At 35.8% G+C, this 18,103-nt stretch overlaps 1 protein-coding gene across 1 annotated transcript in view; it reads left to right on the top strand.

Moving 5' to 3' along the window:
* Nucleotides 1-18,103, top strand: part of PRTFDC1 (phosphoribosyl transferase domain containing 1) — a 104,934-nt gene that overhangs the window by 9,486 nt on the left and 77,345 nt on the right. The window contains exons 2-3 of the mRNA XM_074193022.1: nucleotides 4,645-4,751; nucleotides 8,506-8,689. Of these exons, the coding sequence (XP_074049123.1) occupies nucleotides 4,645-4,751; nucleotides 8,506-8,689 (291 nt within the window). The remainder of the gene's footprint in view (nucleotides 1-4,644; nucleotides 4,752-8,505; nucleotides 8,690-18,103) is intronic.

The following is an 18,103-nucleotide window of genomic DNA, read 5'->3' as shown; positions in this document are numbered from 1 at the left end:
TCGGAGTCAATATATAGACTCAATTTGGATTTTTGGGTAGTCTAGGAATCTGAATGAGATTTTTGGATATTTTTATCCTTTGGGGGAAGAATCCATTGCTTTCTAGAAATCTTTTTAGTAAGTGGCATAATGAGGTAATACTAACCTAGCATGATTTTTTTCAAAATGGTGACAAATTCATAAGTCTGAATCAATTGGTAGTTAGGAAGAGAGTAAAGCAGATTGATTAAAATAATCCCTGTTTCCAAACCTTTGCTGTTTATGTGTGATGTGTGTGCTGCTTATAATTCTTTTTTAATTATTTGAAAATAAAACGAAATCTTAGTAGTTATTTCTTCACTTAGATGAAAAGCATTCAGATTAATTTTAGCCCTGTAACTTAGTTTTATAAAATAATTAAACTAATATGCTTTTACTTTTCCAACTAGCCAAGGTTTGCTCCTTTTTTGGACAGTAAATACATTATTTAAGAAGATACAAACTGAAGAAAAATGTATTGAAATATAGTTTGCTTTTCTAGGCTATCATGATTATATGTGATATTGAAGTTCTCTAAGGGACAGGCATAAAACATTTAGAAAAAAATGCAAAGGTAATCAGTGAGAGTCAATCTGAATTATGGAAAGAATGGTAGATTTGAAAATCAGAGACCCTGGGTAAAAGTCCTGCTTTTATAACTTCTTAGCTGTGTTTCTTAGTTCCATCATCAATAAAATTGTACACCAACTACAGGGTCATTGTAAAGATAAAGTGAGATATGTTTGAAAATGCTTTTTCTTCTTCTTCTTCTTCTTCTTCTTCTTCTTATTATCATTATCATTATCATTATTATTATTATTATTATTATTATTATTATTATTATTATTATTATTATTATTATTGTGTGTGTGTGTGTGTGTGTGCTGTGTGCTGTGTGTGTGTGTACATTTAGGTGTGTTTCAGACTGGGTGTCCTTATCCTGCCCAGTGGAAGGATAGTAATCTCTCAGGACCTATTCCTACTGCTGATAAGCATGGAAGGTTTGATCTGCCATGTTTTCAACCTGGTCTTCTGGTTCATTTCTCCTTAGACAGCCTGGTATCATTCAGCATTGAACTTAGAGTGGTCACTAAGTTTTAGCCCTACTACAACTTAGAACTAGGGCAGCTAGGTGGTGCAGTAGATAGAGCACTGGTGCTGGAGTCAAGGGGACCCAAGTTCAAATCTGGCTTCAGACATTTGACACTAGTTTGTTTGACCTTGGGCAAGTCACCCTAATTGCCTCACATCCAGGGCCATCTCCAGTCTTCCTGATTTCACATCTGGTTACTGGATCCAAATGATTCTGGAGGAAAAAGTGAGGCCCACCTAACTCAAATCCAATTCATATGCATATCATGGCATCATGTCCCTGATATCATGGTCTTCTTTGAGAATAAAGGACAAACAACAACATCTCAGAACTCATAAATTCAAGCAACCCAGTAGCCCCAGGCTCTTATAGTAGCAGAGATTATAAAAATACATTACCTCATCTGGTCTGCTGTTTGCTTTTTAGTAGCAAGTAAATATTCTTTATGTGTATAAATGCTTCCCTATAGCTCCTTCATAGTGCCTATTATAGTTTTTCCTAATATTTCATTAGGTATTAGCCCCAGAGTAAAAGTCTACTAATTTACATGAATTGAAACATAAAGATGGTCTACATTAGTGAAAAATCTGAATTATAGTATTTTTATCAAGCATTTATTTACACCTATGGATTAAGCTTGGTGCTAGATTCTGGAAATATAAACACAAACAACAAAATAGCCCCTGTCCTCAGGATGCTTATATTCTAATAGGGAGAAACAACATATTTAGAAATAAATGTGTTCCACATATATCCAGAGTAAAGGAAAAGTGATTTAAGAGTGATGAGCACTAACAAACATTTGGCTTCAAGAAAAAGATGCCCTTACACTGTAATTTGAGGGAAAGCAGGGATTCTCAAGGTCATATGGTGTCACAATGGATAGAGTGCCAAGTCTGAAGTGAGGAAGACTAATCTTCTTAGATTCAAATATGGCCACAGACAGTTACTAAGCAGGTGACACTGAGCAAGTAACTTAACCCTATTTACCTCAGTTTCCTCATCTGTAACAGGGGATAGAGAAGAAAATGGTAAACTACTCCAGTATCTTTGCCAAGAAAACCCCAAATGGGGTTGTGAAGAGTTGGACATGACTGAAAAATAACTGCACACAAGAGATTCTTTTAAGCTGGAGGCAAGAAAGACCATTCTAGGCTTATTTCCAATTTTTGTACTAATAATGATTAGAATAACAAAGTACTTTTAGGCAGAACCTAGAAATTCAGAAATGAATTTTAATTAGAATAGAGATTTTTTTATTTGTTTGTTTGTGGCTTTTTTAGGGTTTTATTGCAAGGCAATGGGGTTAAGTGACTTGCCCAAGGCCACACAGCTAGGTAATTATTAAGTGTCTGAGGCCAGATTTAAACTCAGGTACTCCTGACTCCAGGGCCAGTGCTCTATCCACTGCACCACCTAGCCACCCTGAGATTTTTTTTAGGTTTTTGCAAGGCAAATGGGTTAAGTGCCACCCTGAGTTTTTTTTAGAAGAATGATATATGTCATTAAAGTCTATGTAGTCCATTGACTCCACTCAATGCTTCAAGGTCTATGCAAAGGTACTTAACATGAGGTCCATAAATTTTAAAAACAAGTTTCATTGTATCCTTCTCTAATTGATTTCTTTTGTAATGCTACATATTTTGACTTATGAATTTAAAATTTTTATTTGGTAAGGTATTCATAGACTTCACCAGATTACCAAAGGATCCATGACACTAAAAAGATTAAGAATCCCTGATCTAGAGGAAGCCTAATTTCATTTGAGGAACTCTTGTTGAGCATTTGCAGGACATAGAAAAAAGTCACAGAGAATGATAAGGTCTTTACTCTCTACAGATCACAATCTGTACTACTTGAAAGAGCACTTCATCAATGAGATCATAGATCTATAAAAGGAGTTCTAAATTTTGTTTCTGTTAAAAGGTGCAGCACATCTTTTTTCTAAACACAGACAGGGGAAAAAACCCTACTAAAAAATCTTGCATATTTTTTTTATCCTGATAATCTTGTACTCTTAATTAGCATAATATAAATTAAAATGAATTTTTTATTAAAAACATGCTATTAATTCAAATTGATGAGCTGGATTCAATAGGATGTACAGAGTCATAATGTAATCTACATGTATATAAGTCATAATGGAACTTGGTATTTCCAAGAGGGGACATTTAATATATAGACAATTAATTCAATATATACAATTACTATCCAATATGAAAGATGTATGTTCCTTATGTATATCTCCAGTACCTAACACAGTGTTTGGCATTTGGTGCTTAGTAAACACTTGCTGGATGGCAGACACACAAATATGCCCATGTACATGCACATGCACAGGTTTATTACTGAGCAGTAGCATGGTATAGTGGATAAATGGTCTAACTTGAAATCAGAAAGATCTGGATTTGAATCCTACATTTGACACATTCTAGTTTTGAAACTAGGGGCAAGACTTAATTTCCTGTGGCCTTCCACTTCCTTCTAAGATTATAAATTATAGACAAGTGACCATTTTTGTCAGTGCAGACTGCTGTAATCTTAGATCCAGATCAAAAACAAATATGCAAAAACCCAAATGATTAAATAATAATTAAGTTGGAAAGTAGTATAGTTTGGTAGATGGAAAGACAGCCTTGAACACAAGAAAACCTGAGTTCAAGGGCAATCTCTGAAATACACTGACAGTGAATTTTGCTAAATCATAACCTCTCAGTACCCAAGTTTTCTAAGAATACAAACTGTGAAATAGCTCTACTTGAGGAAAAGGAGTGTGTATGTGTGTTTTTTTATATCTGATGCCTCCTTCTTCCATACCCCCACCAATATAGTGCTGTAGAAATTCCAAATTCCAAGTCAGCCAGACCTAGAGTAATTGGGGAATATCTTCATGGAAGAGGCAAAACTCAAGAGGTCTTAGAGGTGGATTAGCCTTGGTTTGGTGAAGCAGAAAAGAGAAGGAAACAAACCCTCAGAGGGGGTTGACTTATTCATAAGACATAAGACCAACCTAACTCTAGAATAGGGTCATTTGCTCAGTATTAGTTTCTCTATCAATGTTCAATAACTCATTACTCAGCAGGTTGCTGTTCAGTTGTTCAGTCATGTTTGACTCTTTGTGACCCCGTGGACCATAGCATGCCAGGCCTCTGTCCAGGGGGGTTTCTTGGCAAAGATACTGGAGTTCTTTGCCATTTCCTCCTCTAGAGTATTAACTTTTGTCAGAACTCTCCACTATGATCTGTCTGTCTGGGGTTACCCTGCACGGCATAACTCATAGCTTAATTGAGCTATGTAAGTATCTCCGACATGACAAGGCAGTGATCCAGGGAGGGATTACTTAACATACTTCCACAAATTGCAGGAATTTTAGCAAATTCTTAAGGGATACAAAAAAGGGTCTTTATTGTCATATCCTTCGTAGATAGTCAAAGACTTTGCTTTCAGGTGGTTGTTTGCTAGGTCTATAAGTACGTTTTTAACTATACTTATTCAATTAAAGATTATTTCAACTCAAGTAATTTTATTTTCAGATATCTGATGATTGGCCAGGATATCACTTGGATTTATTTACATACCCACAGCATTATTGTGGAGATTTGAACTATGTGCTCATACCTCATGGTGTCATTGTGGACAGGTAAGTTTGTTTTTTCTAATATGCTTAATTCAGTTAAGTCTGCCTTGACTTATGGTCTGAAAGGAAGTAGGGTACCACTAAGAAAAAATATTGAGGCAGAAGACTTTAAGCTTCATCCTGTTACTAGCTTTGTGATTGAATTGATTGATTACCTTTCTAGCTATGCCAGAACAAAATACTATCTGAGCTATCATTTCTTTATCTGTAAAATAAGGGAGTTGAGCATAGAAAGTCCTTCTAGCTTCAAGTTTTTGATGAACATTTCTGTACCTCAGGATTACAATTCCATAATTTATTTCTTGATGTCAACAACAAAGCAGTCAATCCATTCCCTTTTATATGCCATGACAAAATGTTGCTATCTTTCTCTATTTTTAATTTTCATGGAGGCATCATGGAATATTGGACCCATCACCAGTTTCACAGCTAGGATGACCTAGACTCAAGACCTATTGTTTATGTAACCCTAGGCAAACCTTTCTCTTTCAGGGGTCTGCTAGTAAATGTTTAACAACAAAGTTGGGAAGGAGAGTAATGTATTCACCACTCCTTTTAGGTTTAATCTACATTACTAAGTCTATATTAAGTCTAGATAACAACAAAAAGAAATAAATCAAGTGTAACTGTATACCAATTGCTGATTTCTGAGATCCCAAAGCTGGCAGTGAAAACCGAACAATTCAACTCCAGCATACCCCTACTCCTGGTATTCTTGACAAGTCTCTACAAAATTCAATTTTCTCGTCTCCAACCCTATTTGGGGTTTTCTTGGCAAATTCAATTCAATTTCAAATTCAATGTGCATGTACATGGGCATATTTGTGTGTCTGTCATCCAGCAAGTGTTTATTAAGCACCAAATGCCAAACACTGTTCTAGGTACTGGAGATATACATAAATAAACCATTTAAGGAACATACATCTTACATATTGGATAGTAATTGTATATATTGAATCAATTGTATATATTAAACCCCATTTGCCTTGCAAAAACCTAAAAAAAGGGAAAAAAAGAAAAAAAATTCAATTTCAGAGGAATTACCTACTAGCTTTGATGAAGGAAGTTTCTTTACCTGGTCCCTAACTTCTCTCATTTCTCTCAGACCAAATAAATCAACACATGTCAATCACTGACTTGAGTTTACATTTTACAACTGATAAAGAGGGCATTGGCTACTGGGATATTTGCAGCTTAAAGAATGCCAGCATAATGAAATTTTTCATTTAGAGCATGGTTCAGGATAAATGAAATTAAACAATAGTTGGGAAATTTACTTAAAAAAAGAGGAAAAAGATTCCTAAAATCTAACAGAGAAAAGAGATCACAGTGAATTCAAAGTAAATTCACAAAATTATCATTGGTTTCCACACCTGGATTGATGCTAATTAGTTTAAAATGTAAAAGAAATGGATGAAAGTCTTTAAAAATATTTTTAAAGTGGACAAGAAAGGAAATAGATAAGCTAAGTACAGTGTTAGAAAAGGAATCATATCAAAAGTCAAGATAACATTTGTATCTATCAAACTGACAAAATTAAATTTAAAAGGCTGTGACATGCTATTCCCCTATTTCAGACCATGGACATAGGTCTTAAATTCTTTTCTTTGACACGTGCCAATTCTGTGAAGGCACTTAATCTTTCTGAACCTTGTTTACTCTTCTGAGTAATTCCTATGAAGAGATATCCCTTCTCCTTGCCAAGACAAACTCTTTTTCCATGCAGAGTGATTCCATACCATCCTGTCTTCTCCAGCAGTTTGTCCCATCTATCATCCCCACTCTCTCATTAATCTTTAGTTTCTTACTGTATACTGACTCTCTACTGCTTATAAACATGCCAGTGCCTCTTTCATCCTCAAAAATTCCCCATTTGATTGATCCATTCCCACCACCTGTTATCCTGGATCACTCCTCCCTTTAGGAGTTAATCAATTGTAGAAGGTCATTTATAATAAGCACTTCTCTCCCTGTTGTTTTGTTGTCTGGCTTCCAATCTTATTTTTCAACTGAAATGACTTTTTTCCATAGTTACCAATCTCTTAATCACCATTTTAAACCCAATATGTACAAAATTCTACTTATATTTTCCTCAAAACTCTTTCCCTCTTCCTAACTTTCCTGTTACTGTTGAGGTCACCAGGATCCTCCAGTGTTCCAGATTCTTTGATTTCTATTCTCTCTCACCCCACTGTATCCTATGTGTGCCAAGATCTGTCCATTATACCTTTGCAACTGATGCAGGCCTTATGCACCTCACACTGGGACTATTGTAAAAAAAAAAATCTTCTGGTTGGTTTTCCTGCCTCATCTCTCTACTCCAATCCATTCTTCTTTCAGCTTTCAAAGTGACCTTTTTAAAAATGTATTTTCATCCATATCCATGTGCATATTTTTAAGTTACAAAATTCCCTTCCACCCTCCCTTCCCACCCCTCTCCCCTCAGCAGTGAACAGTCAGATTAGCATTGTACATACATATTTTGATAAAAACATTTACAGATTAGTTATTTACAATATGAGGAATTAGGATTAAGGGAAAGAGATACATGAGATAATTTTTTAAATGATCATCAGATTCTGAAGGGTTGGTTTTTTTGTCTGTTTTGTTTTGTTTTGTTTTTCTCCCTCTGGATGGGGATAACAAAGTCCATAGCTGGTATAATGCAGTTGTCCTAATTGCTGAGAGGCAATGTGACCTTTCTTAAGATACTGATCTTGTCATTCCCCCTCCACCACATTCAATATACTCTTGACACTCGGTATAACCCTCACGGTCAAATATAAAATCTTCTATTTAGCTGTTAAAGCCCTTCATAACCTGGTCCCTGCTTACCTTTCTGGCTTTCTTACATTTTATTCTTCTCTATAATTCAATGGACTCTGGTTTCCTTATTGCTCTTAGCACAAGGTGATCCATTTTCCTTTTCTCTATTTTCCCTGGTTCCTCCCCCCCCAGTAAAATGCCTTCCCTCCTTGTCTACACTTCCTATCCTCCTTCAAGTTTCACTCTTTTGCAAGAAGCTTTTCCTGGTCCTTTTCAATGTTAATGCCTTCCCTCTGAACTTATCTCCATTTCACCCTGTATAAATCTTATTTGTATATAGTTTGCAAATTTGTTTCTTCCTTTATACTACAGGTGGGGAAATGTTTTCCTGCCCAGGACCATTTGAATATCTACATCATCATTCATGGACCATACAAAATTTTCAACTTAAAAATTAACCTGCCATATTTGGTCAAACATGTAATTAATTTCAAGTCCCACCTGCGATTGCTTTGCAATGTCAGACAAAATGATTTTCCTGGCCTTATATATAGCCTGGCGGGATCTTCCCAGCTACTACTTTATACTATGAGCAGGACCTAATTCTTGCCTTTGTATCCTCAGTGCTTAGCATAGTACCAGAGCTTGATGGTTTAATTAATCTATAAAATCATATTGTCGATAAATGAAGTGCCTACATTGAAGAGTTTGGGCTCGAATGAGTTAATACATGGAAAGCTGAAGATTCTAAAGCATTATGTATATGTCAGTTGCTGCTACGACCCATTTCCCACTCACCAAAATCAAATGATAGTAACATTTGCTTATTGCCTACCTATTCATTTTAAAAATCACACAATTCTTCTAGCTTGGAGTGACTTTGTCAAATACTTTTCCTTTCAAAGTGCAATCCGATGCAGTTACAGCTAGAACACTGTGACTCCAACAAATTCATGGAAATTTATTTTTTGTGCTTTTATATCCTTTCTAGAACTGAGAAGTTGGCAAAGGATATCATGAATGACCTTGGAAACTGTGACATCATAGTTCTGTGCGTACTTAAAGGAGGCTACAAGTTTTGCACTGACCTTGTAGAGAAGCTAAAGAATATAAGTCGGAATTCAGATAAATTTGTCTCTATGAAGGTTGATTTCATCAGACTAAAGAGTTACCAGGTAAGCAAGTAAATTTTCCATTTTAATTATATATATATATATATATGCAAATAAATTAAATTTCTGAAAATAAAAATTCTGAAAAAAAAGGAGGCTATATTAGGGGTAAAAATTTGTTTTACTTAATTATGTAAAAATTATTATAGAGTAACACATTTGCTTTTATTTCTCCCAAAAATATTTTTGTTGCATCTTGATATCAAAAGATTTAACTCAAAGCTGATTTTATCCTTTTTTAAAATATAAACACAAGATCCACATAATAACCTTTTTTGTTTTTTTGCAAGGCAATGGGGTCAAGTGACTTGCCCAAGATCATACAGCTAAATGGATTAGAACTCAGGTCCAGGGCTAATGCTCTATCTACCACACCACCTAGCTGCCCCTACATGATAAGTTTCTAAAACTAGACCTTGACATATCAGTAGAGAAGGGTTAGGATGGGTTTTGGTCCCCTGATAGTCATCCTTGACTCTAGTAGCATATTCTTTGGAGCCATTTTTGGACAAATTACTCTATCTCTATTACCTGACTTAGTTAATTAACATAGTGAATAAATCTGAAATTGAAATAAGGGGACTGGAATTTGAATCCTGCCTTTGATGCTTTACTAGTTGTGTGATTTTAGACACTGCTTAACTCATCCCTGTTTGTTTCCTCAACTGAAAAATGGATATAATAACACTCTTCTTGCAGAGTTGTTATGAGGTTCGAAAAAGAATATATTATAACACTTAGCTAACCTTAACATACTATGTAAGTGTTAGCTATTATTTTATATAGCTAGGATTGACTGATATCTGTTCAATTAAGCCAACCTACTCCATTTAAATTAAGTGGTAAGATAAATAACCACTTCCACTAATCAAAGGGCTTAGGCTAAGAATTAAAAGTCTTTGAAAGTCATTTGATGAAGTGGAGTGGTATCAGACTAGAAGTCTGGGCTAATTGATTGGCAATTTCATTGTATCCTCTGAGTCCTTTATAAAAACAGTGAATTAACTGAAATTAGAGAATTCCATAAATTGTAAAAAGAATGGCTTTCCATCATGCCCCTGAAATAAAAAAATGAATGGCGACAAGGAAGGGAGAGGCTTTGACTAGGTTTTCCTTTTTCCTTTAGCTAGAGGATGACCTTGTAAGGTTTGAAAGGTCTGAAAGATTTTGGACTTTCCATCTTCTCATTAGCATCCCAGCATTCTCTCCTCCCCTCTCTAGGACTGCATCAGGTGTGCTCAGTCTCTGGATTAGCAGTCAAGGATAGCCTGGATGCAAATTTTCTTTGCTTAAAAAATTTCTTTTCTAAAAGAACTTCCAGCAACATATACTTTCTATCTTTTGCTATTCTTTCCTTTGGACTATTTATGTTATTTGTAGGAGAATGTGTCAGACTTTTGGGGCAATATTTTATTCTAATTATTCTTATTGTACTATCATAGTAAATATTCCTTTCTGCAAGTTATTTTAGGCTAACTAATGATTTTTGTCTAATAATCTTAAGATGATTGTCAGAAGTTAATAATTGTGATGATTGTGATGAAGTCTAATAATCTTAAGATGATTGTGAGAAATCAAGCTCATGATATTGGAGGATCATACCCAACTCTTCGAGGGAAGAGCCTTGCTGTGGGACCCAACTTATCTATGTGTTTGGGAGTTGAGATAACTTCAAAATATATATGAACTGCATTATCATCACCACCATCATCATCATGACCATTATTATTATTAGCTAAACATAACCACTTTTTACTATGTCCCAGTTCAGAACAAACACTTGCATTTCAAAAGCTTAGCAGGGGCATCCTCAAACTTCTGGCTCCTAGTTATTCTCAGGCAAAATGCATATAGAGAAATAAGACAAATGAAGACTTTCTTCTTGCTACCAAAAGTAAGATGCCTTGGAGTCAGGAGGATGGGAGTTAGAATATGGCTTCAGACATTTGCCTTTTACTAGCTGTGTGACCCTGGGCAAATCACTTAACTCTGATTGCCTAGCATCCAGGGCTGTCTCCAGTCATCCTGATTCATATCTCACCACTGGTTCTGGAGGAAGAAGTGAGGCTGGTGACCTAGCACAACCTCCCCTCACTCAAATCCAATTCAGGTGCTTGTCCTGGCATCACTTCCCTGATATTGTGGTCTTCTTCAAGAATGAAGGGCAAGCATGATTTTTTTAATGCAAGAAAAGAAAAGTGACTGGGTGAGATAGATCAGCTCCTGAGACTTTGCTATGTATGAGAAACTCCAAAACAATGCTTATAAAGGCGCAGCTTCTAAAGGCAAGTTTGACCTCTAATTAAATATCCTTAGATGTGGGTGGAAGAAGCCCGTCCAGGCTAGGATGTGATGAGCAAAGACTTGTGAGGAAGTCATGGATACCACCCAAAAGAAAGAAAGTCTCTGTGTCAATTCAGGCTCTCATCTCTCCCTCCCCCACCCCAGCCCACAGGGCACAGGTTAATTAAAAAAAGTATGCTAAATAAACACAGCCATATAAGGGTAACCAAACCAATTCATTTCCCTGAGGGTGTTTGGGGCTTCTGCATGCTTCTCAAACACAGTCATTGGGAGCAGCCTTTTTTGAAATGGCATGCCTAGGGCCATGAACAGTTCTAGAAGTCGGTTACCCAGGAGACTGGAGTGAAGCAAGGACTGCTAGCCAAGTATCACATGATCCTAGTCAAAAAATTCTACCCTAGAAGTTTAAAAATAAATAAATCGGGGCAGTGGATAGAGTACCAGCCCTGGAGTTGGGAGGACTTGAGTTCAAATCCAACCTCAGACACTTTAATACTTACTTAGCTGAGTGATCTTGAACAAGTCACTTAACCCCATTGCCCTACAAAATAAATAAATATATAGTTTTAAAAGCTAATTCTCTCAAGTGCTCTTCCAATTTCTCATTATGGTGTAGCCTTGAGTATTTAAAGGCTACACTGCAGGAGCACAATCTTTTCCAGGTCCTAGAAAATCTTTGAATACAATCCAGGAATAGATCTGGAGGAGAATCAGGATAGCTGAGTTCAAAGGAGCTCATACCAGAAGGTGGTCAGCAGGTAAGGAATCTTTAGAATCACAAACTTTAGAGCTGCTTCCAGATGGGGAAGAAGAAGCTCATAGAGATTAACTGCTTTGATCATGGTCGTATAGTTAATAAGGGTAAAAGTCAGGACTTGATCTCCTGATTCTGAGACTGGCAGATGCTTTTCCTCCCTTCCTCTCTATCTCCCTCAATACTTTGCTTTCCTTTCTTCCTTCTTTTCTTCTTTCTTTTCTCCCTTCTTTGCTTCTTTCCTCCCTCCATACTTTCATTCCTTCATCCTTTCTTCCTTCTTTTCTTTTTACTTCCTTTTTTCTTTTCTCCCTCCTTTGCTTATTTCTTCCTTTATTTCTCCCTTCCTCCCTCCTTCCCTCCCTTGCTCTCTTTTCTTTTCTCTTCCCCACCCCCCTTCTTTCAAAAGACATACTTGTGAAGACCTAGCAAGAACAAAAGACACAAATATTTTCCTCCAACACCTGGGGGCACTCTCTCTCCTACACTACCTCACTCTATGGGGAGTGGATGGATGAATGGATGGTGGATGGATGAGTGAATGAATTAATGAATCTCAGCTATTACTGTCATACCTCAGGGATATGACTGACTATAAAATTGAGCATGGATTCCAGCTCCTAAATTTCTGATGTCTCATTTTGATCTTTTGAAAATCATATCATAAGCATCTTCAGTCTCCTTCACCTAAAAGAGGAAAGAATAAATACAAAGAGGTAAATAATGGAGGTCTGTATCCCTAGCACCACTTGTCAGTCTCAGATTGAGGGGTGGTCCCAAATTATTTCCCTTAACATTGAATGTTAAGTCTCTCTTGTCTCTGGTTCTCAGTCTCTCAGCCTCTCAGTTTCTCTGTCTTTCAGTCTCTCTGTCTCTCTGTCTCTCTCTCTCTCTCTCTCTCTGTCTCTCTCTCTCTCTCTCTCTGTCTCTGTCTCTCTCTCTCTCTCTCTGTTTCTCTGTCTCTGTCTCTCTCTCTCTGTTTCTCTGTCTCTGTCTCTCTCTCTCTCTCTCTGTCTCTGTGTGTGTGTCTCTCTCTCTGTCCCTCTGTCTCTCTCTGTCTCTGTCTGTCTGTCTGTCTGTCTCTCTCTCTCTTTCTCTCCCTCCCTCCCTCCCTCCCTCTTCTTCTCCCTCTCTCCTTTTCTTTCTCTCAGGAATAGTAGTTTGGTAATAAAAAGGCACCATATTCTTTCTACCATACCACACTTTCTCCCCCCCCCCCAATAATTCATAAATGTTGTTTACTTAGGAAAAGAAGGATTGTGTTTTTGTGGATTTTTTTGCCACAACTGTGGGTTCAAAAAGAGGTAAAGGAATGTTGACTTGAAGGTAAAATGACATAATTTAATTAAAATACATTTACCCTTTAAGAAACAAATTATGTCTTTGGACTATATTACTTCAATTATCCCTTCAGCTTTAAATTTATGATCCTATGATTCTATGATTGGTTTAACTGAAGTTTAATTAGTTTAATTGAGTTTAACTCAATTGTATTTTTTCAGCTCTTGTAGAATACCCTGCTTCCTTCCAAGTATGGCTCAGGTGGCACCTCCTACAGGAGTCCTTTCCAGTTATTACTTTCCCAGACTTCCTCTCTTCTAAATTTAATTTTCATTTCCTCTGTATGTTTTTTTGGTATATGTATTTGCTTGTTTTATATAAACAGTAGTTGTATATAAACTTCTTTGGAGCAAGGGCTTTCTCATTTTTTCTTTGTAATTCCTTACTTATCAGAATGTCAGGGTCTTAGGAGGAACTCATAAATGCTTGTTGAATTGAAATGTGATTTTAAAATTCCAGTTTTAGAAAATCAATTATCTGTGAACCATAGGAATCCACTGTTACTCATAATATTCAATTATACTAAATATTCCATTCTCTGACTATAAAATAGAGAGTTTAAGGCATTTTATTTTTAAGAAACCTTGATGAATCTATGATCTTATTGTTGCTTTTACATCATCCAACAATGCAGATCCCACATGACTCATCCATGACTGTTCATCCTTTAGGGCTCTTATCCATGTTGTTTTTAAATTTTGTCACAGGGAACCATGTATTTTGTTATATCTCTTGAGACTTCATGGGTACAAGTGGAATCTATAGCTCATCCACTGATTATTCCTTGCTCTTTCTATATGACCACATTTTTTCCCCTACTCATACATTTCTCTGAAAACATCCTTTACATTACTTCATCGTTGCTTACCACTACTGTTTTTCAGAGTGTTCAATGAAATTTGAGTAGTTCCCAAACCTCAATTCTTTAGAGACTGGGTTATTTTATGACTAGTAACCATTAATATCACCAGAAAAAAAATATCGGTGTTAAAAAGATGGGCCTTTGGTTCAAGGAAAAGTTCAGGACCATTAAAAGAACTGTGCCAATTCTCCCAGAGGAAATTTAGCCCACTGCCTTCCAATTCTTAAGACCAGGTCATTTTTTCATTTTTAGGATCTGTTTAGGATAAATGTATTCATGGCCCAGTTAGTTGAAAGGTTTGTCTTTCCAACTGCAAAACATAGCTTGAAAATTATTCTTTGTTCACTTGATTCTTCTGTGGTTATTAGGCTAAACTCAAGTGATTATAGATATAATACAGGAAACTCTTCAGCATTCTAGAGCTTGATGCCTAGAACTGAATACCATCAGCAAATAGAGCATCTGGAGGACCTCATTGTCTAAAGAGAAGCCCTCTTCCTTTGAACTCCATATTAGACATCCTTCATGATTATTTTATCCCTGACTAAATAACCAAGACATTGAGCAGTTATTTCTGTTATTGCATTTTTCAATGAATCTTGTCTGGATTGACCTGTATAATGGAGACCCCCTGTTGAAATAAAACCTTTAAGATGCCAAATCAAACACCTTTTTTAAAATAATCAACAAATTCTAAGTATTATAAAAATCAGTCAGCAAGTATTCATCATGGACTTATTATGTATCAGATACTATGTTAGGCATCAGGAGTACAAAGAATAAAACAATCTCATTTCTCAAAGACCTCACAAACTCCAATAAAGGAGATTCTATGCACATATATCATGTATAGAAAATATAAACATATATACTTGATATTTAAAGAGAATAATTACTGGGTAGTTTGGAGGAGGAGAGAATTGAAATGGTATGATTATCAGAAAAGACTTCAAGTAGAAGGTGGTACTTAAGCCAAATTTTGAAGGAAAAGAAATATTCCATAAAGCAAAAATGAAGAGGGAATGTATTATGGAGACAGGGAAAATGCATGCTGTTGTGAGAGGTAGTACCATATATAAGGACCACAAAGAAAAAGACTGACTGGATTGTTGTATAAGGTAGGAGAGTGTTGTACAGCAAATCTGGAAAGACAGTTTGGGACCTGGTTATGAAAAGCTTTAAAAGTCAAACAAAGCTAAGCAAGAGTTTGTTTTATTCTGGAAGCAATAGAGTATTTCTGGAGTTGATTTGAGTAGGAAAGTAATAATCTGTGCTTGAGGAAAACTTGAGTCATGGGTTGTAGAATGGACTTGAGGGGGAGAAGTGGGAGAAGAGGTCTTCCTACTTCAGTAGGAAGACAGATTGCAAAAATAAAGGCTCAAGTAAAACAATAGAAAGTGAAGGAAGTTAATATAGATAGCGTTGTCTAAGAATTCAACTGAGAAAGGAAGGAGAGAATGATAGTTTAAGGGGATGGAGTCTAATAAAGGGGCTTTTTTTAAGGACTGAAAGAAATTCTACTAGATTGAATGCAGTAGGGAAGGAACTTGAAGCTTCTGAGACCTTGAAAATTTGGGGAAAAGAGAAGGGATGATTGAAGATACAAATTTCCAGAGAAAACAGGAAGAGATGAGTGTCTCTTTGACAGAGACTGGGGGGAATGGAATAAGGAGGAATAGAGTCAAAGGGTTTTCAGATGAAGAGGAGGGAGGGTTTATATTCAATAGCCTCAATTTTCTCAGTATGTTAAGAATAAATGTTTTTAATTTTTTTTTACAGCAAGAGGTTTCTTTTCTCAAATATATAAAGAATAGAATTCATTTTATAAGAATATGAGTCATTCTCCAATTGATAGATGGTCAAAGGAAATGAAGAGGGAGTTTTCAGGAGTCAAAAATATCTATAGTCTTATGAAAAGATGTTCCAAATCAATATTAATTAGAGAAATGCAAATTAAAACAACTCTGAGGTACCATCAGGTTGATTAACATGAGAGAAAAGGAAAATGACAAATGTAGAAGGGGATGTGGAAAAATTGAGAACTAATGTAAATATTGGTAGAGTTGTGAATTGATCCAACCATTCTAGAGAACAATTTGGAATTATGGCTATAAGACAATATAGCTATGTATAACTTTTTGATCTTTTACTAGGTATGTATCTCAAAGATATCAAAGGAAAATGACCCAAATGTACAAAAATATTTGTAGCAATTCTTTTTCATGATGGCAAAGAATTAGAAAATGAGGATGCCCATAAATTGGGGAATATTTGAACATGCTTTATTTATTTGTTTGTTTGTTTTTGCAAGGCAATGGGGTTAAGTGACTTGCCCAGGGTCACACAGCTAGGTAATTATCAAGTGGCTGAGGCTGGATTTGAACTCAGTTCCTCCTGATTCCAGGGCTAGTGCTCTATCCACTGTGCCACTTTGAATATGATTTAGTATATGATGATGATAGAATATTGTTCAAAAAGAAGTGATAACAGGGATAACTCTTAGTGACTCCATTTGGTTTTGCATTTTTTTGTCAAAGATACTGAAGTGATGATTTGCATTTCCCTCTGTAGCTCATTTTACAGATGAACTGAGGCAAACAGAGTGAACTGATGTTCCCAAGGTCACAGGACTAGTAAGTTTCTTTTCTTTTTTTTTTAGATTTTTATGCAAGGCAAATGGGGTTAAGAGCCTTGCCCAAGGCCACACAGCTAGGGAATTATTAAGTATCTGAGACCGGATTTGAACCCAGGTACTACTGACTCCAGGGCCATCCACTGCACCACCTAGCCACCCCTGACTAGTAAGTTTCTGGGACTAGGTTTGAATTCATGAAGATGAGTCTTCCTCCTTCTTTCTTCCTTCTACTGCTCCACCTAGCTACCCTGAGCAATTAAGAGGTTAAGGAATTTGAAGGAACCATACCATGGATACTGACATTCCACAGCATAAAGACAAAAGGTGAAAGAGGCAAATTAAACCTGATATTCAACCTCTATATTTTTTAGGTAGTTCTGTGACTATATAGATGTATTCTGTTCTAGGTTATTGTTTTCAAAAGCTGGTTTGTTCTTATCTCATTCCTTCATCAATAGTTCCCACAATTTATGAGTAAATTACTCATAAAAGTGTTATAGAACTAAGAGAATAGATAGCTCCATAGTTATTGATATCTAAATTTTGGAGTAATAATAAGGTTTGAGATTTTTCCCCCTTGCTTTTAATTATCTGTTCCTCATTCAGATACCTTAAGAACCTTAAATAACCTAAAATTTTGTCATCTCTAGCAAGGAACTCCTCTCTGTAATTGTCCTAGAATAACTCTTCCCAGCTTTGTTTTGTTTTCTTCGAGGCCTTTTTCACTTCCTCAGGGAGCATGTTTACAACTGCAACATTAGATTTCAAATCAGGGAGCTTGGTTCTTTTTGTGGCTGTACTGCAAAGAGTTTTTAAAAAATAAATACCCTTTCAAATGTTTCCAATTGTTATCCATTATCTTTCCTATTTCATCCCTAAGTGCCCTTGGATTAATTTTGCCTAAATCTCTGACCAAGCTTTATAATTTATGGATGGATTGTGGTAACTATAATGTATAGTTCTTAAGTAGTTATTCTTTGGTAGTGGCTAGAGGATTCAACTCAATGACTTTATCTTGCTTTTAAGTTTATTGAGATATCTGCTTTTGGGATCCATTCTTTTACGTATCCAAACTGTAGATATTTAAGGCACTCATTACTGCTAGCACCTAATCTGCTTAATTATAGCTTTATTGTCTTCTCTACTCTTTTTTACTTTGCATATCATATCTCTTAGGAACTGAAATAATTAAGCCTTTTCCTCCAGTCTAGACAAAGACTGAGATCTAATTCTTCTGAAAAAATGGACAGTATCTTTCTGTGGGTTTGCAAGATTGGGTTGCATTTGATTTTATAGTATGAAAAGATGACAGTGGCTCTTTTCTAATTATATCTTTCTTATGTCAAAATTACAGAAGATTTCTCAAATGTTTTTATAACAGAGATATTCTTATTTGGCCCTCTGATGTTAATATCAATAGAGGCATAAAACACAGAATTTATATACATATATACATATATATATATATATATATACATATATATATATATATGAGCTACAGACATAATAGTCAAAGACCAT

This window comes from Macrotis lagotis, chromosome 7, assembly GCF_037893015.1.
Source record: "Macrotis lagotis isolate mMagLag1 chromosome 7, bilby.v1.9.chrom.fasta, whole genome shotgun sequence".
NCBI lineage: Eukaryota > Metazoa > Chordata > Mammalia > Peramelemorphia > Peramelidae > Macrotis > Macrotis lagotis.
This window is presented reverse-complemented; position numbering and strand designations above follow the sequence as displayed.